We start from the raw sequence: 20,944 nt of genomic DNA on the forward strand, positions 1-20,944 counted from the left end.
CAGTGCCTAAATTCAACACACCTGGTCTTCCAGGTCAGTTAAACCAAAAACATGAAGTGCCTGTGGCACTCCAGGACCAGGGTTACCTACCCCTGCTGTAGAATACTATACTACACTGTAGAATCCCTCGATCATGTGTAGTACTTACTATAGAACAGGGCTGCCCAACTCTCTTACTAGAGATCTACCGTCCTGTGGGTTTTCAGTACAATCCTAATTTAACACACCTGATTCTACTTATTAGCTGCTCAACAAGACCTTAACTAGCTGAATCAGATACGCTAAATTAGGGTTGGACTGAAAACCTACAGGACAGTAGATCTCCAGGAAGAGGGTTGGACTGAAAACCTACAGGACAGACGATCTCCAGGAAGAGGGTTGGGCAGCCCTGCTCTAGAATGTCGTAATATACTGTAGAATACTATAGTAAATACCAGAGATGTGGACTCGAGTCACAAATATGATGGCTTGCAACTCGACTTTGACTTTAAAAATATGAAATGGTATTACATTTGGTGAAGAGCATATTATGACTTGTTCAGGACTCGAAACTCAAAGTTTAGGACTTGAGACTTGACTTGATACTTGACAGTCTTGACTTGAGACTTGACTCGGACTTGCCTGTCTTGACTTGGGACTTGCGTGTTAAGACTTGAGACTTACTTGCGACTTGTAAAACAATGACTATGTCCCACCTCTGGTAAATACTACAGTATTAACCGCAGTAATGTCAAAAGCACTACAGTCCACAAAAACACTACACTTTTTTTACTATAGTAAACACTACATTATTTAATTTGCATATACCCTGCCCATTCCCCTCCCCTGTATCGCAATTTGTGCCACCATAACTGAGAAACATACACGGCAAGTATAGACCACATATTCATTTCCCTACAGGTTATAGAAAAGAGCAGAAGCACTGAACTAGCTGTTCAGACCCTAGTCCTACCTACATACAGGTTATGAAAAATGTGCTGTTTTAGTATTTCTCCAGTAGGTTTCCTGAAGGGGAAAGCCTCCACTTCTATTTAAAAGATAGTAAAACAAAAACACCTTGTATGCAAAAACTGTAAATACTACAGTATACTACAGTCTGCAAAACCACTACAGTAAATACTACAGTATACTACAGTCTACAAAAACACTACAGTAAATACTATAGTATATTACAGTCAGCAAAAACCCTACTGTAAATGCTACAGTATACTACAACCTGCAATAACACTACAGTAAATACTACAGTATACTAAAGTCTACAAAAGCACTACAGTAAATACTACAGTATTTACCTGTAAAAACACTACATTAATTACTATAGTATATACTACAGTTTTATTTTACTACAGCATTTATACTACAGTATACTACAGTAAACACTACAGTAAATACTACAGTAAGTCTGCTAAAACACTACAGTGAATACTACAGTATTTATACCCTAGAATACTTTAGTATTTTTTAATGTGGGTTGTTGAACAAGTGGTCACTTGAACAAGGTGTCAAATTATAGTTTAGAGACCAGAGTACACCCTTTTTATTAATTTTTTATTTACAAGACTTCGGAAAAAAGACTCAAAACAACAGAAATAATACAAATATATTGTGTATTTACAGTGCTAGTCCTCCACTGGCAGCTAAATAACAGGAAAAAATTGAATGGTATAGACTTGATCCAAATAAATTCCTGGTGACGACAAGTAAGGTGCCTGATACATTAAACATATATGTCCTTTAGACCTTTTAAGTGACCTGCAGAACACTTATAAGCAAACATTTGAAATATAATCAGAAATGAACATAGGCTGTGCACAAGGTCTTGTCCATGTTGAAAAGGCAATCAGATTAGGCAGCATTGGCAGCTTTAGGGGGAGAAAGTGGTTGTGGTCTCGGTTTCCATGGCGACCGCTGAACTCCTCCTCTTTCCGCAGGTGTACTGGAAGAATCTCTCCTGGCTCATACAGCCCAGATCCTTCAGCAGCTTCAGGAGGTCGCGGCGGAACTTCACCCCGATGAACGCGTACACAAAGGGGTTGAGGCAGCACCTCATGAAAGCCAGGCACTGGGTGATGTCAGAGGCGTAGAGGAGGCTGTTGTCGTAGGTGCAGTCCTTGCTGCCCCCTTTAGCCGTGTCGAGAGTGGTCAGCAGCAGTACCAGATTATAGGGCACCTGGCAGAGCAGGAAGACTGCCACCACAGCGAAGATCACCTTGATGGCCTTGTTCTTCTCAAAGCTCCGGGCCTGGCACAGGGTCTTCACAATGGCGCCGTAACAAAAGGCCATGATTAGGAGCGGCAGAACAAACCCCAGGACCATCTGGCTCACCTGGATGCCCACGCGCACCTGGTCTGAGCCGGCGGTGTAGGGAGTGCAGGTCTTGTTGCTGATGTTAGTGTAGGACATCTCAGGCACAGAGAAAACCAGCGCCATCACCCAGATGACCACAGAGGTCACCTTGCTAATGAACACGGCCTTGGAGCGGTGGCGGTGGGCAGAGACGGCCTTGGAGATGGCGAAGTACCTGTCGGAAAAATGACAAAAAGTAGGCTTTATATAGTAGGCTCATATATCTGCTCATATATACAAATATTTACAGAGATAGGAGCAGATCAGCCTATTAGGTCACAGCAGAGATAAGAGCAGATCAGCCTATTAGGTCACAGCAGAGATAGGAGCAGATCAGCCTATTACGTCACAGCAGGACGCACACTGCAACACGTTTCGATCAGGCTTTTATTTAACCAGGTTAGTCTTTGAGAATGCGTTCGCATTTGCAATAACATACCTGTCCACGCTGATGGAGGTGAGGAGGAACATGCCGCTGTAGAAGCTGACCTTATAGATGGTGTGCATGACCTTGCAGATGAACAGCCCCAGCACCCACTCCGTCATGGAGTTGGTCGCCCAGAGGGGCAGCGACACGGCGAACAGCAGGTCGGCGATGGACAGGCTGAGCAGGAACACATCAGTCCCGGTCTTCAGCCGGTTGAAGTAGACGTAGGTACCGATCACCAGGATGTTACCGACCAGACCGAGGAAGCAGATGAGGGAGTAGAAGGTGGGCATGAACCAGGAGCGGAAGTGGCGGTTGGATTCCTTCTGGCATTGCTGGGTCCAATCGTCATAATCCAAGTCAGTCTTGTCTGTGGGGTAATCAGTGTAATCAGTGGTGAACTCTGTAGTCATGTTTTCATTCTGAGAGAAGCAAGTCTGGAAAAAAAGACAATGGGACATACTATAAATCAGGATAATTGATGATTGACTGGTGTAATCAAATGCCTTGAATTGTAATAAAATGTCATTCAAATAGATTAGTGTTCAGGTTCAGGGAACTGGGTCCAAAATGAAGCCCTGCATCTGGCCCCTTGATAAACTGGCATGCTTTCAGATGAGTATACCACTTCCTGAGAGGAAGTTGCGCTATACAGTATGCTATTGAATGAAAGCCTGTGGTTAGTACCCATATAGTGTTTGTGCGTTTCTGTGGGTAGAGTACGTGTCAAGTTATTAAGTGAGTTATCAACATATCAATTGAATGGTTGTCGAAAAAAAATGATATCAAAAGACTATTAATACTTCATACAAATGATATTGTATGACATGGTATACTGAAGATTGTGTTCATCCATTGTTCTTACCTCAAAGTAGGTCCAGATCAGCAAAGCTGGTACTAAGATTTGTATATCTGAAAATCAGATAAGGTGTGGTTAAAGCTCTAGAGTACCAACCTTTGGAAAGAGTTCAAGACACGTCACTTTATGATGCTACATAGGAGTTGATGTCCCTTGTTATTAGCATTTTCTGCCTCACCAGGAAATCAGCTCAGTGATTTTAATTTAGAAAAATCTGTTTCCAAATATTCATATGCATAAATAAAGAGGCATATGTGATCGTATCTCAATGTATTCAAGGTTTGAAATTGTTCTACTTTTGTCAAATACTATGTCTGTTTGGGATTTTTGCAGTTAATTTGCAGTGTACAACTCATATATAACTATGTTCCGGCCCCCTGACCATCCACTCAAGGAAAAATATTCACACGGATGAATGTAATTGAGGACCCCTGTTGGTAGCAGAAGGGGATGGTGGTAGCAGAAGGGGATGCACCAATTGATTGGTTGTTTAAAGATATCATAGCATACCCAAATATGAAAAGCATTAAATCTGTATTTTTTTTAAGAGTCAAAAAGAAACAAAAAACTACTTCAAAAATCCCCCTTTGACTCACCAGGTGATCAGAAAACTGGAAATTATCAAACCTTCAAAACAGAAGTGAGACTGGGGCTGTACCTGTGATCATCTCAGTCTTACAACCCTGGTTCAAGTTTCAGTATTTCTATACTCAATTGATTTGAAACACTTCAAAAAGTTAATTAACAGTTAAAAAACATTAATTAAACAGGGGCAGCAGATGTCAGCGATTCACAGATATTGTGTTAATAAGAAGTAAAAGCTCAATTGAATGATTATAGCCTACTGTAGCTATACAGCTGTATGGCTTGTTATCAGCCTTTCCATCTTAGCACCCTACATCACATACACTATGTTCCCGTAACGGAAGCACATTTACTATTTTCGTATAGCATTGTCTACATGCATGCAGCAATTGACAGGAGACACTGTTTGCTAATCCTGCCCCGTAGTAGTGCCTTTTTAGTAATTTAATTCAATATAACCCCTACTTATACAAAACATATTTATTTATCTATTTATTTATTGGACAAATAAATCTTAGAAGAAAATGTATTTATATTCCTTTTGATAAAAATTGTTATTAGTTTAAAAATTACAGGGAGCTAATATCCTATGAATAATCAACTATTTCATGTTTAAATCACTTTTCCACATTCATAAAAATCTATGAAACATTGAATGATGTGCTCACCTTTGACAGCGGTCATGTTGATTGAGAGTTACAACTGCACTTTCTCTCTGTACACAAGTTGTGAAAGTAGAGAGACAGCCGGCTAGTCTAGATGAGGCTGTGTCAGGTGCTAGATTCCCCTTTGAACTATACTTAAAAAAAGGGCCCCTGGTTCAGAGTTAACACCTTTACTCCCCCGAGGGTGTCTTGTGAAGAACAATGACTAGGAATGAGAGTGAATGCAAATGGTGTTGGTTTTACGCATTGTGCAGAACAATTTGAGGTTTCAAAATTTGTATGACAGTATAGAGAGATAGAACTGCATCCCACTTGTAGTTGGTGATTCATTACCTATTGAACATTGCTGTTGAACTGCTGCATACAGCTATTGCACACTATGAGAGGAAATTGGTGTTCATGTTGTTCAGCACAGACACTCAGACACACCAAAGATCTCATTGACCGCAGTGGTCGAGGGAAAATGTATTGTCTGTTCTATTTTCAACCCACAGTCACTAGAAAGATAACACCATTACGCTTGAGCTGTTGATGCTTATTTTTCTTTGTAGTCTACACCACTAGCGGTTCTGGGGGGGGGGGGGGGGGCAGAGGGGGCCAGTGCCCCTGTGACAACAATTTTGGACCCCCTTGTGGCCCCCCTAAATGTGGAGTATGAAATAATTTTTACATAACTAATTTTTGCTATCGTTCTTTTTTTTTACATCCGTTATTAATGTAAGTGGCCCCTCTAACAGTACAACTGGCCCCAGCTCTCTGGGTCAAACAGGGCATACTGATTATCATTACAATACATGTACTGTATGTACTCTTACCAAAAAGGGTTCCAAAAGGGTTCTTCAACCGACCCCATAGGAGAACCCTTTTTGGTTCCAGGTAGAACCCTTTTTGGCTCCAGGTAGAACTATTTTGAGTTGAAAAGGGTTGGGTTGAAAAGGCTGTATTACAAAGTCTGTATAAAATGAAATCTTCAGCATAGCAAATAACCCACTTTGAGATACATTTAGCTAGAATAAAAGTACAAATATAACTAAAAAACAAATACTGAAAAGTATTTACTGCACAAGTAAGTAACAAACAAGATGGATGCTCATTCTGTGAACAGCATTCATTGAAGGGACTATTTTTAAGTGTCTTACCAATTCTGTGTGTTTGCCAAACCAACAGCTACAAAACAGGCCTCCCAGAGCAAGTGGCTGATATGTAGAGAACGTCAAAGGTGAGACAGACTCAAAATATTAGACATATACTAATGTTTCTTCATGTCCCCTTTGACAACTTCGACAATTAAGTGATTTACACAGAAGTCTCAGTCATTTCTCCAAAAGTCCCTTTCACCAATACTCATACGGTGTACGTTTGTAATTGTGTTTACCACCACAACACTTTTGTTTGGGCAGTTGTGGCAGTACCACTGCTGTCTTAGTTTATCTTTGTCGGTAAAGGGCACGTTCAGTCTTATTCTCCCCTACTCTCTGCCAACTCTGCACAAGCTGTACACCTGTCTGGCTGTGCGGTTGCGGCTTTGAGTTTTAAAGGCGCTCAGGAAAAGAAACCAGCAAAGAAACACTAACCACAATTCTGTGCAACAGGTGACTGCTGCAGAGGGACAACTGTGCACCTCTGCACCTACATTAAAGCTGTGACAAATCTCATCGCTATTGCAGAAAGCAGATCATACAAATATAATTATTAGAACGGAATTATAAGCTGCAAACATTTGACTGGTACCCTCATGGGTAAACTCAATAGGTCACCGGTTCACCAATCACGGATGTTGATTTGAAGAGGAATGTCTTTTCTACTAATTGAAATTACATGGGGCTGCTGGTATGCTTCCTGCACATGGAATCTAGCTGCAAAAGTGACAGACTTTTTTTCAAAGTGTGCTAACAGGAAGACGACTGTAGCTGTACCATTATCAGTATATCTTCTACCTGTCCCTTTTATCAGTTTATCTTCTACCTGTCTCTTTTCTCTGTTTATCTTCTACCTGTCTCCTTTGCTCACATCAGGTCAATACAATATAAATACTGTTGGTTAAAAATGTTAACTACAAAAGACAACACTACTTCAGACAGCTGGAAAGAGTGGTGCTATATTGAAAACAGGAAACCCACTTCCTTGTACCTTGCAGATCAGAGGACACAGACCAGTGGACCAAATCTTTAACAAATAGTTTCAAATCTGTCATCAGTATTGTGTGCCATAGATTGTGTATGATAAGTCGTTGGAAGTGTAACACATTCTGCCTAGAGTTCATGTCTTATGAAAGCTGGCCAGTTCAAATAGGTCACAATTGCACAGGGCTAGGATAACACAGTGCCACCGAGGATAACACAGTGCCACCGACGTCTACTGTCCCCACATGCTTCAAGATGTCCACCATTGTTCCTGTACTCAAGAAAGTAAAGGTAATTGAACTAAATGACTATCGCCCCGTAGCACTCACTTCTGTCATCATGAAGTGCTTTGAGAGACTAGTCAAGGATCATATCACCTCTACCTTACCTGACACCCTAGACCCACTTCAATTTGCATACCACCCCAATAGATCCACAGACGATGCAATCGACATCGCACTGCACACTGCCCTATCCCATCTGGACAAGAGGAATACCTATGTAAGAATGCTGTTCATTGACTATAGCTCAGCATTCAACAGCATAGTACCCTTCAAGCTCATCATTAAGCTTGAGGCCCTGGGTCTGAACCCTGCCCTGTGCAACTGGGTCCTGGACTTCCTGACACGTCGCCCCCAGGTGGTGAAGGTAGGAAAAAACACCTCCACCTTGCTGATACTCAACACTGGGGCCCCACAAGGATGCCTGCTCAGCCCCCTCCTCTACTCCCTGTTCACCCATGACTGCGTGGCCATGCACACCTCCAAATCAATCATCACATATTTTAATTAGTTTTTTTACCACCTATTTCTCCCCAATTTCATGGTATCCAATTGGTAGTTACAGTCTTGTCTCATCGCTGCAACTCCCATACAGACTCAGGAGAGGCAAAGGTTGCGTCCTCCGAAACACAACCCGACCAAGCCGCACTGCTTTTGACACAATGCCCACTTAATCCGGAAGCCAGTCACACCAATGTGTCGGAGGAAACGACGTACACCAGGCGACCATGTCAGCGTGCACTGCGCCCAGCCCGCCACAGGAGTCACTAGTGCGTGATAGGACAAGGACATCCCTGCCTGCCAAACCCTCCCCTAACCCAGACAACGCTGGGCCAGTTGTGCACCGCCCCATGGGTCTCCCAGTCGCAGCCGGCTGCGACAGAGCCTGGACTCGAACCCAGAATCTCTAGTGGCACAGCTAGCACTGTGATGCAGTGCCTTAGACCACCCAGCCACTTGGGAGGCCACAATCATCAAGTTTGCAGATGACACAACAGTAGTAGGTCTAATTACCAACAATGACAACACAGGAGGTGAGGGCCCTGGCCGTGTGGTGCCAGGAAAATAACCTCTCACCCAATGTCACCCATCCACATCGATGGGACAGTAGTGGAGAAGGTGGAAAGCTTCAAGTTCCTCTGCGTACACATCACTGACAAACTGAATGGTCCACCACACAGACAGTGTGGTGAAGAAGGTGCAACCTCTAAAGAGGGTGGTGCGGACTTCCCAACGCATCACGGGGGCAAACTACCTGCCCTCCAGGACACCTACAGCACCCGATGTCACAGGAGGGCCAAAAAGATCATCAAGGACAACAACCACCCGAACCACTGCCTGTTCACCCCGCTATCATCCAGAAGGCGAGGTCAGTACAGGTGCATCAAAGCTGGGACCGAGAGACTGAAAAACAGCTTCTGTCTCAAAGCCATCAGACTGTTAAATACTGTTAAATAGCCATCACTAGCACATTAGAGGCTGCTGGCCTACATACATAGACTTTAATAATTGAACACTTGTCACTTTAATAATGTTTACATATCTTGCATGACTCATCTCATATGTATATACTATATTCTATTCTATTCTACTGTATCTTAGTCTATGCTGCTCTGACATTGCTCCTCCAAATATTTATATATTCTTAATTCCATTCCTTTACTTTAGATTTGTGTGTATTGTTGTGACATTGTTAGATATTACTGTTAGATATTACTGCACTGTCGGAGCTAGAAACACAAGCATTTCGCTACACCCGCAATAACATCTGCTAAACACGTGTGTGACAAATGCATTTGATTTGATTTGAATTCCAACATGGAATTATCCTCGGTCACCTCAGCCTGAGTAACTGTTAATATGAACAAACACGCCACCTTAAATGATTACCATTCTATACGCAATGCGTGAGACCTTGAAAACAAACCCTGTCATCAACAACTTCATGTCAGGGTAGAAAAGTTTATTGGTATAAATATGGCAAACAAAATGGATTTTTAAGACAGTATGTTGATGACTCACTCTGCTCTTCAAGTAGCTTTAGGATGAGATGAAAAACCACTCACGTTCACGCAAACCTTGTAACACTGCTTCTTACATTGCATATTAACATTTAAGAGTTTGTTCTGGGTTGAACATTGTACTACTGGTCATAATAACATAACACTGAAAGGTTGTTCTAAGCATACAGCTTTTGATTTGATTGAGAGCTAGCAGACTTTAGAACACTGACTGGTAGAGCACTGTACAGCATGGATGAACTCATAGCATACAACAGGTTGGTGGACGGATGGACTGGGCCCAGGACTCACAATACACAAGAATAATAATCAAAAATGAAAACAACTACTTATTTCTATTAACTCCTGTGACAATACTGTCCCTTAATACTGATACTTAGAGTAAACATTAAAAAATATGGGGCAGAGGAGAGTCGCCCCACCCCTTCCGTTTCTAAGCAAACTCTTCCATTTGAGGAGTTGCGACACCATGCAAAAATAACATTGAAAGCAACAATAACATTACACTCCAAAGAACAAGTAATTAAACATTGAACAACTTATTTTTTTGCGACAGTTTTTACAACCAGCCTCAATCGGTAAGATTAATGGTGTCTGCCAGATATAGTACCATAGTGTCTGCCAGATATAGTACCATAGTGTCTGCCAGATATAGTACCATAGTGTCTGCCAGATATAGTACCATAGTGTCTGCCAGATATAGTACCATAGTGTCTGCCAGATATAGTACCATAGAATAAGACAAGAGATATGTTTTGATATATTGACAGGTGATGGATGGTTGCTATCGACTGGCACTGCGGTCTGTGATAGAAATACGGTGAATTCACCGTATGAATTGTGACTCAATTTAGATGTCATTCACTTTAGTTGGGATAATTGCTTTGCTGTGTGGACTTGATGCAAATTGACAGCAGGTCTATTTTGACCCTGCCAACAGAGCTCTGAAGATTCAACCAATTGCATTAAACTTCCCATCGGAAATAAAAATCCATCTAAACACAGCTTTTGTTCACATAGATACTAATGTACAATGTGTTATCATCAGAGCGTGACTGTAGAGATGGAATGTTGCATCATGGACATTTCTCGGCCCTAAGGTCAGAGGTCGACTCCTCAGTGGGCGGTAGGGCGTGCCCTGCTCGGCCCCTCTGAGGCTGCTGGCTCGCTGGGCGGGGCGTCCTCCGTCACGGCAGAGGTGGTCTCGGACCCCGTGTTACTGTCACTGGTGCCGTCCTCCATCACCCCTTCCGGAACACTCTCCTTGTCCTCCAATGGCGCCCCCTCCTCAACCTCACTGGCAGGACGAGCCGTCGACTCCTCCGATGCCTTTGACTTCTCTGTAACCAAGAAAGCAGGAAATATTAGGGGACAGCAAACACGTTTGGACCAATGTAGTTTCAAACGTGAAAATAACATTGTAAAATGAGCTCAGCAGACAATCTCCCAAGAGAAGCATCTACCCAAATACCTAACTCAGGGGACCTGACCAGAACCTGACTATAACCATACATTAAAATACCATACGGTTTAGTGATTAATACTGTTGGGCCTCACCACCAGTATCCATGGGTCTGGGTTCCGTCTCCTCTCTCTCCTTGTTGCTGCTGTCACTGACAGACACCTGCTGGCTCTTGCTGCCATTTGACGGGCCAACTGGTTTCTCCTCCTCCTCCAGGCTAGAGGACGTGGACGCCTCCTTCTCCCGCTCCGACATACGCCTGCGGGATGCATCCTCTGCCGCGGCGACCTCTGCAGATATCTTCTCCATGTCCACCTCCACTTTCATACAACACAGCTGGGCACAGAGTGGCAGCATGTTGAGTCTCCCCACCGGGGGATTAATACCATTAATCTTACAGTCAATCTCACACCTGTGCAACTGTGATTAGTAACATGGACAGTGAGTAGCGAGTACAATGTTGACACCTTGATCAGATTTGGCACAGTTCCTGTTTCCTCTACAATGATACTACATTGCAAGGCAGTTATCCCACTGTTCCCTGGGCGCCGTGGATGTCGATTAAGGCGGCCCTCCGCACCTCTCTAATTCAGAGAGGGTTGGTTTAAATGCGGAAGACACATTTAATTTGAATGCATTCAGTTGTACAACTGACTAGGTATCCCCCTTTCAATCCTTTTATTTCATTGAATTGCCCATTGTGAAGCATAGAGGAAGTAAATTGACTCTAAGTAAATGGCGCCACCTGGGGTATGGACTACACAGTGCATTCACTATACAGTGCAGTATCTGGATTCAGAACTGCACCGAGTCAGTCTTCAAATTCTAAGTGATGACGCCGCATCTTAGCCAGGACACATGGACAAAGTTAGCAGCTGCGGATCTCTACAATGCAGAACTGGCCCATTCCACATAGCCTGAGGTCAACGCTGTAATATGTACTATGTGCAACACAACAGATTGCGTACAAGTTCCCAGATGATGATACCGTACCCTTTTCAGCTCGCTGTTGAAAGACTCTGTGGCATCGATGAATTTCCTTTTCTTGTCCTGGTGGCGGTCTTCAATCTGAAGTAGCTCCGCCTCCAGCTTCCTCTGTGGACCAGACAGAGACCTGCCAATTTACCTGACTGATTACCTGTTTTAAATTACTACTCAATTATCAAATAAGGAGAAAGGATCTGATATCCAGGTTACCATGACAATAACGCCATGACTAGGTATCTATATGTATCTAGGAAGACTGATAGAAGACTGACTGAAGACTGACAGACAACAGCGTACCTGGTGCACCATAAGAGACTGGACCTGCCGTTTCAAGACCTGCATGCGGGCGGTAGTGACGACGGAGCGCACGTCGGGGACCACGCTCTCGCTCAGGATCTCGCTGATCAGCCGGTGGTTGCGTTGGAAACGGGCGGCAGCCGTGTGCTTCATGGAGAATCCGTCGTCGTAATCTGGGAGAGAGAATGGAAAAGGTGCTGTGTGTCTATCAGAACTCAACGAAACTGTCAATGGGTAAAGAGCGGAGAGTTCCCACCCAACAAGTGTAGATGTGGTAGGCTTCAGGAAGTAAATCTGATCTGGCATATCTTAATCGGACATAGTTTAACATTGACATACCTACGTTTGGTTGAATCCTTTATATCAGTCGGAAATGTCTGCATATTTGGCTGTTTACATGTTTGTTGCATGAATATACTTGAATATACACATTTGCAAAGGAAGTTTCAACATTGTTGTGGTGAATGGCATTGATATCCATGTGCGGGGTAGAGAGATAAAGATACATCTTTCTCTCTCTCTACCTCTCAAAAACCTTACTCATTTACTCCAGAAAAGTCTTGGTGGTTTTTACTGGCGCTTGTGCTCTTGTTATTTTCCAGAAAAACCAGAGGATATTGCGAAACTAAGTGAGCATCCAAGCTCTAAGTGCATGACACTTTTCTTTTAAATCCAGGGTGAAATTAAACTGTCCTCTATAACACTAACATCAAAGTAAGTCATAAATGTAGGAGAAGAAATTGTCTCTTTAATAAGGTCCTTCTTATTGAACACATGGAGAATTCATTCCACGTTGGGCCAAAAGTCATTCAACTGACAAAAAAATCCAAAAAACTGCAGTGATTAAATAAATAAAGTGATTTATTGCTGTAGTCAAACACCCATTTCATTTGAAGTCTGTGAAGGATGCTACCCTTTGAAAATAGCAATGGGGGCAAGATGGTGCATTTGTCTGTGCATTTGGGAGCAAGAAATACCATTTTGGCTTCATATTAACATCGTACATTTTATGGTGGAGAAAGACGTCATTCGAAAACGATCATCATCTCCATCCAACGCCCTGCTCCATCGGTTGATCTTCACTTCTGATTTTTTTGTGTGCTTTTTCTCCAAAACCAACGGAACAATTTGTTCAGACTCTCCCCGTTCTCTGCATCTATAAAGCAACTGATGTGGCAAATCTTTTTGAAGTCATCAATGTACAGCTTGTTGAGAAATTAACCCATAGGGATACTAACTATCAACTTTTTATATCTTGGGTGTTTCCAACTACCACAAGATTTTTTTATGCATTTCCTGTATACCATTATCCAGCTCGATACGAGACAAGCATCATTTCCTGTAGGGTGTAATTCAGAAGTCCAGTTTTGATGTATGTTTCTACGTGATGTGTGTTGCCTTGTTTCTTACTGGATCTCAGTGAAGCCATTGATCTCAAATACAGGGCCCAGACTTATACTACAGAGCTGAAATGGAGCGTGGCCTATAAGTGTGACAAACATGAAGAGGCAGTGTAGGGATAGAAATTGACACCAAGGTATTGTCACAGTTGCTGAAACATGGTGTGGGAACCAGAGTGTGACTGACATGGTAATACTAGTAGTGCCGAGAGCGTCTTACCATCTGGGTCGTCTGCTGGCTGGATACTCATGTACGGCTCGCCCTTGTCGAGACGAGACTGGCGCTGTCGGCTTTCCTCCTCCAGAGCGGCCTCGGCGCGGCTCTTAGCGTTGACGTAAGCCAGGTAGGCTGGAGAGTTGTGGTAGGCCTTCATGCTCTCATTGTACTCAATCTGTAGAGGAGAGACAAAGATGTGACAAAGGGAGAGAGACCTTTGACACGTGCCCCTGCAATGCAAAAACAAACTATTCAACATTGAAGAAAAGTTACTCAGTATTTTTACAAAGGAAGGAATGATGACTGGAGGGACCCTTCTGACAACTGTTGGAGACACTTGTTACTGGTCACCCATAACAACCCCGTAAATAAACACCCCGGTAAAAACAAACCAACCTTCTCTGCTTCGTAATCATTCAAGTAATCCTGTTTCTCCTCATCAGTGAGGTCCCTCCACATGCCACCGATTATCTTCCCAATTTCCCATAGTTTCAGATCGGGATTGGAGGCTTTAACTTGATCCCAAACCTGGTGATGAGAACCAGACAGGGGATCATTATCTCCACAAACCTATGGAGGCCGTGTTTAAACTCCATCTCCAGGGAGATATCCCATAGTCTGTCTGTAGTGCTCTTAATGGCTAGGCTGCTGTATGTCTAGTTTCACAGTTCACACCTACCTGCATGTACACATGGGGCAGACGATGTGTAGTGTACATTACGAGTGCTCGTCCCTAACCCTGGCTAAAGTGCTGCGTGTTATAAGGGTATAGTACAGTATTTTAATATGTCTTGCAATGGTGCGAATGATGGAGCAGTTTGGGTTTAAGTAATGTTACGTGTGCACAACTTACCTTGCGACTATATCGCATGTACGGCATCAGCGGCTTGTCTGGCGGCTTGGGTGGCTTTGGAATGTTTATTCCTGAAGAATTCTGGGAAATAAAAAGGCACTTATTAGATTCAAAGTCAAAGTTAGGACACCAACTGGTGCTAAAAATGTCTAGCCATACAATTTTACACTAAGCAAAGTTTCGACTGAGAACCGCCCTGCAGGAAAATACGCATCCACATAGTTGATCATCCAACCTTCAACAAAGTAAATGTAAAAATCCCAACAAAGACACATCAAACTACAAAACCATCAGTTCAATCACCTTCATTTAATTAAAGCCTGTTTGAGCCCAGCCAGTGTACAGAAGTCACACAGAGACTATGATTGAGTAACGCTGATGGAAGAAAATACAAAATCTCCCTAAAGCTGAGATTTGCACACTGCGCGACATAATGCCATTATCAGAATCCGAGTGCCAACCACAGCTTGCATGCAGCGACTGAATTATTCCCGTAGCAGCCTAAACCCATGCCAAGCATTGGGTCTATAATGCCATGGCAACGCTGATGGCATGGGTTACTTAGCATGGCTATCAGCAATGCAGACTTTGAAGGGCAGGATCGAGCGATTTTTGAATACCCACAGATGGACACTTGGCCAGTCTGCACTAGTATGATGAAGGCAGCAGAGGAACGTTGGGATGGCATACATCTCAGAAAGCCTTGGTAATGGAATGGGTTCGACGAATCATACTGTCTTTCTGTTCAAGAATGTCTGCCCTTATAAGCACTGGAAAAATGACTCTTTCTAAACAAAGCCAAAGAGCAAAGTTGTCAAGAGCTGTTATAGCTCATATCTGCATGTACGTTATTACTGAGTTTTACTAAGCAAGCTAGATTAGGCTGTTTCAATCAAACTAGATAGTTATTTGAAATATTGATGTTAGTTTCCTTCTGTGTCTCGCGTTTTATCCCGCTGTTTTCTCTACGTCATTATTCCTACCGTTGCCCGACTGTTGTTGCTTGTTGTCCCGCCCAGCCTGTAGTTGTTGTAAGCCAGATGGCTGTAGGGGTTGTACCCCACAAACCCGGGGGTGTTGGGCAATTGCTGATGGAAACAAATGAGACAGAAACACAGATGAGAAATAACATAAAATAATGGGGTAAAGCATGACAAAATCAATGAAAACTGGTGAAAACATGAATGTTGAAAAGCTGTAGAAATCAACTGAAAAAGACTTTCACTCATGCTGAAGCAACAAGAAGGATAATCAAGACAGCAATGTTATCTATACATTAGTGTTGTTTGTAATGAAAATAATGTATAGTCTACACTCTACAGTATGTTGTATATGGTACCTCACATCTTAGGGAGTGGAGCTTAGTATCTGAGACTGCAAAGCCTATTTCATTGACCAATTCTACTGTGGTAACAGGACTATCTGCAGGGTATACCGTATTAAATGGCCAAATGGATTCCACTTTTAAAAACAAGTTAGCCCCCAAAAATGTGGGCTGTAGCAAGTTAACATTGAAAGATAATAGCCGGCATGAATGTTATTATGGGACATCCCTTTCCAAATGGCTTCCCATGTGCCATCAGAAATACTTACTGTTGTAGGGGCTGGGGGAGGGGGAGGGGCATATGGCCTTTCTCTTTCTCTTTCTGTTTTGAAAGAAAAGGTGAGATTTTAAAATTGAGGCAAAAAGCCCCCTTTTACATCTCTCAATGTTGATTAAATCAATCCCATCAAGGTCGATCTGAATTTTCTATTTCTCTCTCAGCAAATACATGACGGATAATTATTAACCTATCAATTATAATACTAGGAAATCATATAGGCTACCAGAAGTTCATATTTCATGCTGAAACTTTATTTTATTGTGATAACATATACATTTGTAAATTCACATTTTTGTAGCCATAGTTGCCCAGCTTTATCAGAGACCAAACAGAAGTACTCATATTTTCATTATCTGATGGCTAAACTTGTATAATTGCAAACAATTTCTTACTTGACATCTTGGCAGAGGAAGAATTCTATCAGTTTATTCCAGTCATTGGGTCTGTAATAAACACATTATAATGGGGGAAAGCATTTAGGTGTTTCATTAACTTCATTTGTTATTACAGTACTTTAAAAAATTGAATAGGAAAGAAAGTAAGTAGCTTGAGAGGGAGGACAAAAGAGATGTTGGTGCCAAAATGATGTCAGGCGACGTATGTGAAACATCACAACAGTGTCAGTGGACAGGCATGAACATGACAGGGGTTTGATGTGACGACTAGCAAGCTGTTCGCGTCCAAAACCATCGCTTACACTATTTGGAATGGCATTTGCTTATAATTGCACATGCGTAAATAAATTTGATAAATGGAAATGCATTTGCTGAAAAATACAGCGCGGTCATCTTGCGTAGTTGGCTGACACCCAGCTGTGCTAGCTAGCGAGGCTAGTAACGTTGAGCTAACCAACGTTACTTGCTTAGTAGTATGCAGCTACTAGCTATAGCTAGCCAGCTGGCTCACTTGGACCATCTGATCAGTAGATGATGAGCATGCAAACGTAGATAACACAATCAGTTAGCTTGATAACTTTTGGAGAAGGCGAATAATCTACAGTTTAAATTATTTAACAAAAGCTAAAATACGGAATATTGTATTTGATACTCCGCATACGTTGTCAGGTAGCTAGCATTAGCTAGCCACAAAGCATTCCGATTAAAGCAAGCTAACTTTAGCTATCTAGCTGTCACTGAAACATTTCAATTTTGATTTGAGGCGTTAAAACAGCAGATTAACAGTGACTATACCCAAACTGTTTTGGATGTGGATTTTGCAATGTAAAACCTTGGATCAGAGAATTAAGAAAGCACCATGCTAGCTTGATAGCCACTACCTCCTACGCTGTATATGAATAAGCTATTTGCTAGCTAGAGCTGTCACAATATAGTCACATCATCACCTTGCATGTATCTGTAAATCTGTTATTCAAACAAAAGTGGCATTTTACAAAAATTCTTGACATACAATTGAAAGACTATTCAACATAAATCCATTAATGAATACTATTGCTTTTCATATTTTGGTTAGTTCACATAGCAAGCAAGTGAAAGTAATGGCCAGCAAACTCACCCCAAAATCCTTTGTCCCCCACCAGTGTGTGTGTGGCTAGAATCAGGTTTAGCTAGCAGAAACAGTTCTCAGAATGAAATATATATATATATATATATATATATATGGGGTCCACACAGATTTCAGTAGAATTTTCCAGAACTATTCCTTTCTCCTCTGTTAAGGGCATTATGTTTGCATTACACCCCAAGGCTAGCCTACTCTAAATTGAATCACCTAATTTTCATTGCTACAATTTTTCAATCAATATATCACTAAAATAATTGCTACGTAATGAATACACATTTGTGATGATTTTGCAATATAATACTGAATTTGAGACTATCAAATCCATAATTAACCAATTACTGATTTGGAATAAAATATTCTGAATCCACGGGTTCACTATAGTGAACTACAGTAGGAATTAATCAGTGATGAACATGAACAGAGAATAAGGAGGACATTGCAAGAATTTATTAACAGTTTCTAATTTATACATAACCCATATAAACTGCACTAATTGAACTATGCTGCTGCAGTTACATGATGACAGGTCTTGTCATTGGTGCACTGATCCAAGGTTGAGCTGCTGCTGCTTATGGCAGAAGAATGAATCTTGCTAATTCATTCTGACCATACATTTTCATATTCCATGGCTTGCCAAGAGCTATTATCCTTAGCTTCAAATTCCATATGATAAAAATGACAAAAATATTGCTTATGTCACCCAAGCATGAAACTTAGCTATATGCATTCTGCTTCACTAACAAAAAGGGTTTTCAGAAAAGCCAAGGCAGGTCTAGTCATATCTCCTATTTTGTTAGCAGTGGCGATCCGTCATTCAGGGCCGATGTTGCAAAGAAAAAGCCATATCTCAGACTGGCCAATAAAAAGAAAAGATTAAAATGGGCAAAAGAACACAGACACCAGACAGAGGAATTCTGCCTTGAAGGCCAGCATCCCGGAGTTACCTCTTCACTGTTGACGTTGTGTAACGCCCTGGCCATAGAGAGGGGTTTTTGTTCTTTATTTTGGTTAGGCCAGGGTGTTACATTGGGTGGGCGTTCTATGTGCATTTTTCTATGTTGGTTTGTTTCATCGATTTTGGCTGTGTGGCTTCCAATCAGGCACAGCTGTAGAGTGTTGTTGCTGATTGGGAGTCACACATAAGTGCCTGTTTTTCCATTGGGGTTTTGTGGGTAATTGTTTCTGTTTAGTGTTTTGCACCTGACAGAACTGTTTGGCTGTCGGTTTTCTTGTTTTGTTTTGTATAGTGTTCTTTCTGTTATTAAATTCAATGATGAACACTAACTCCACTGCGCCTTGGTCTACTCTCTCTCCCGACAGCCGTTACACGTTGAGACTGGTGTTTTATGGGTACAATTTAATGAAGCTGCCAGTTGAGGACAAGTGAGGCATCTGTTTCTCAAACTAGACACTCTAATGTACTTGTCCTCTTGCTCAGTTGTGCGCTGGGGCCTCCCACTCCTCTTTCTATTCTGGTTAGAGCCAGTTTGCTCTGTTCTGTGAAGGGAGTAGTACACAGCGCTATACGAAATCTTCAGTTTCTAGACAATTTCTCGCATGGAATAGCCTTCATATCTCAGAACAAGAATAGACTGAAGAGTTTCAGAAGAAAGTTCTTTGTTTCTGTCCATTCTGAGCCTGTAATCGAACCCACAAATGCTGATGCTACAGATACTCAACTAGTCTAAAGAAAGTTGTATTGTTTCTTTAATCAGCACAGCAGTTTTCAGCTGTGCTAACATAATTGCAAAAGGGTTTTCTAATGATCAATTAGCCTTTTAAAATGATAAACTTGGATTAGCTAACACAACGTGCCATTGGAACACAAGAGTGATGGTTGCTGAAAATGGGCCTCTGTACGCCTATGTAGATATTCCATAAAAAATAAGCAGTTTCCAGCTACAATAGTCATTTACAACATTAACAATGTCTACACTGTATTTCTGATCAATTTGATATTATTTTAAATTGACAAAAAATGTGTTTTTCTTTCAAAAACAAGGACATTTCTAAGTGACCCCAAACTTTTGAACGGTACTGTAGATAAAACGTATCGGTGCTCATCGGCCATTGGACATAAACATTACACAACAAGTTGGAAATCGCAAATTCAACGATGAGTGTTTTGAAAGGAATCAGTAACGGTGGCTAACTGCAAGCATTGCAAAGCAATCACTAGCTTGCAATTCAGTGGAGTGGCTGTGTGTCACGTCCTGACCATAGAAAGCTTTTATTTTCTATGGTAGAGTAGGTCAGGGCGTGACAGGGGGTTTTGTTCTAGTTTAAATGTTCTATGTTGTGTGGTTCTAGTTTCTGTTTTTCTATGTTGTTTTTTTGGGGGGGATGATCTCCAATTAGAGGCAGCTGGTCATCGTTGTCTCTAATTGGCGATCCTATTTAAGTAGTTGTTTTTCCCACTAGGTTTTGTGGGAGATTATTTTGAGTTAGTGTATGTTGCACCTCTTCGTCAAGGTTTGTTGTTTTGTTTATTAGTTTATTTGTATGTCTTGCATAGTTTCACAGTTAAAATAAAATGTGGAACGATACACACGCTGCGCCTTGGTCTCCTTCATCATACGACAAACGTGACAGAATCTCCCACCACCAATGGACCGAGCAGCGTGGTCAGGAGGACTGGACCTGGGAGGAAATCCTGGATGGGGCAGGACCCTGGACAAGGCCCGGGGAGTATCACCATCCAAAGGAGGAGATTGAAGCAGCGAGAGCAGAACGGCGATATTACGAGGCATTGTACCATCAAGGCAAGCACGAGAGGCAGCCCCAAAAAAATGTTTGGTGGGGGCACACGGGGAGATTGGCAGAGTCAGGGTTCAGACCTGAGCCAACTCCCCGTGCTTAGCGTGGGGAGCATGTGGCCAGTCGGGCACCGTGTTATGCGGTGATGTGCACTGTATCTCCAATGCGCATTCACAGCCCAGTGCGTCCTGTGCCAGTGCCCCGCATTTGCTGGGCGAAAGTAAGCATCCAGCCAGGACGGGTTGTGCCATCTCTACGCTCGAGACCTCCAGTGCACCTCCACGGCCCAGTATATCCTGTACCTGCCCCACTCACCCGGCCTCCAGTGAGTCTATCCAGCCTGGTACGCCCTGTGCCTTCTCCTCGCACTTGCCCTGAGGTGCGTGTTACCAGTCTGGCGCCACCTGTGCCAGCCCCACATATCAGGCCTCCAGTGCGCCTGCCCAGTCCGATGTGTCCTGTTCCTGCTCTCCGCACTCGCCCTGAGGTGTGTGTTACCAGTCTGGCGCCACCTGTGCCAGCCCCACGCATAAGGCCT

At 42.5% G+C, this 20,944-nt stretch overlaps 2 protein-coding genes across 2 annotated transcripts; both read right to left on the reverse strand.

Moving 5' to 3' along the window:
- Positions 1–1,531: 1,531 nt before the first annotated feature.
- Positions 1,532–5,084, reverse strand: LOC115178375 (C-C chemokine receptor type 7). Its single transcript, XM_029739539.1, has 4 exons — positions 4,887–5,084; positions 3,640–3,686; positions 2,787–3,211; positions 1,532–2,522 (listed from the first exon to the last, which is right to left on the reverse strand). Exons 1-4 carry the CDS (start codon positions 4,900–4,902, stop codon positions 1,865–1,867), a joined length of 1,146 nt encoding a protein of 381 aa, XP_029595399.1. The 5' UTR covers positions 4,903–5,084; the 3' UTR covers positions 1,532–1,864.
- A 4,145-nt stretch (positions 5,085–9,229) lies between these two features.
- On the reverse strand, positions 9,230–17,738 carry LOC115178335 (SWI/SNF-related matrix-associated actin-dependent regulator of chromatin subfamily E member 1-like). The gene is made up of 11 exons (XM_029739472.1): positions 17,641–17,738; positions 16,521–16,571; positions 16,118–16,170; positions 15,508–15,612; positions 14,525–14,605; positions 14,068–14,199; positions 13,675–13,846; positions 12,055–12,227; positions 11,764–11,865; positions 10,866–11,106; positions 9,230–10,648 (listed from the first exon to the last, which is right to left on the reverse strand). The coding sequence occupies exons 2-11, from the start codon at positions 16,525–16,527 to the stop codon at positions 10,425–10,427; spliced, it is 1,290 nt and encodes a 429-aa protein (XP_029595332.1). The 5' UTR covers positions 16,528–16,571; positions 17,641–17,738; the 3' UTR covers positions 9,230–10,424.
- Positions 17,739–20,944: the final 3,206 nt, after the last annotated feature.

Source organism: Salmo trutta, chromosome 38 (assembly GCF_901001165.1).
Source record: "Salmo trutta chromosome 38, fSalTru1.1, whole genome shotgun sequence".
Taxonomy (NCBI): domain Eukaryota; kingdom Metazoa; phylum Chordata; class Actinopteri; order Salmoniformes; family Salmonidae; genus Salmo; species Salmo trutta.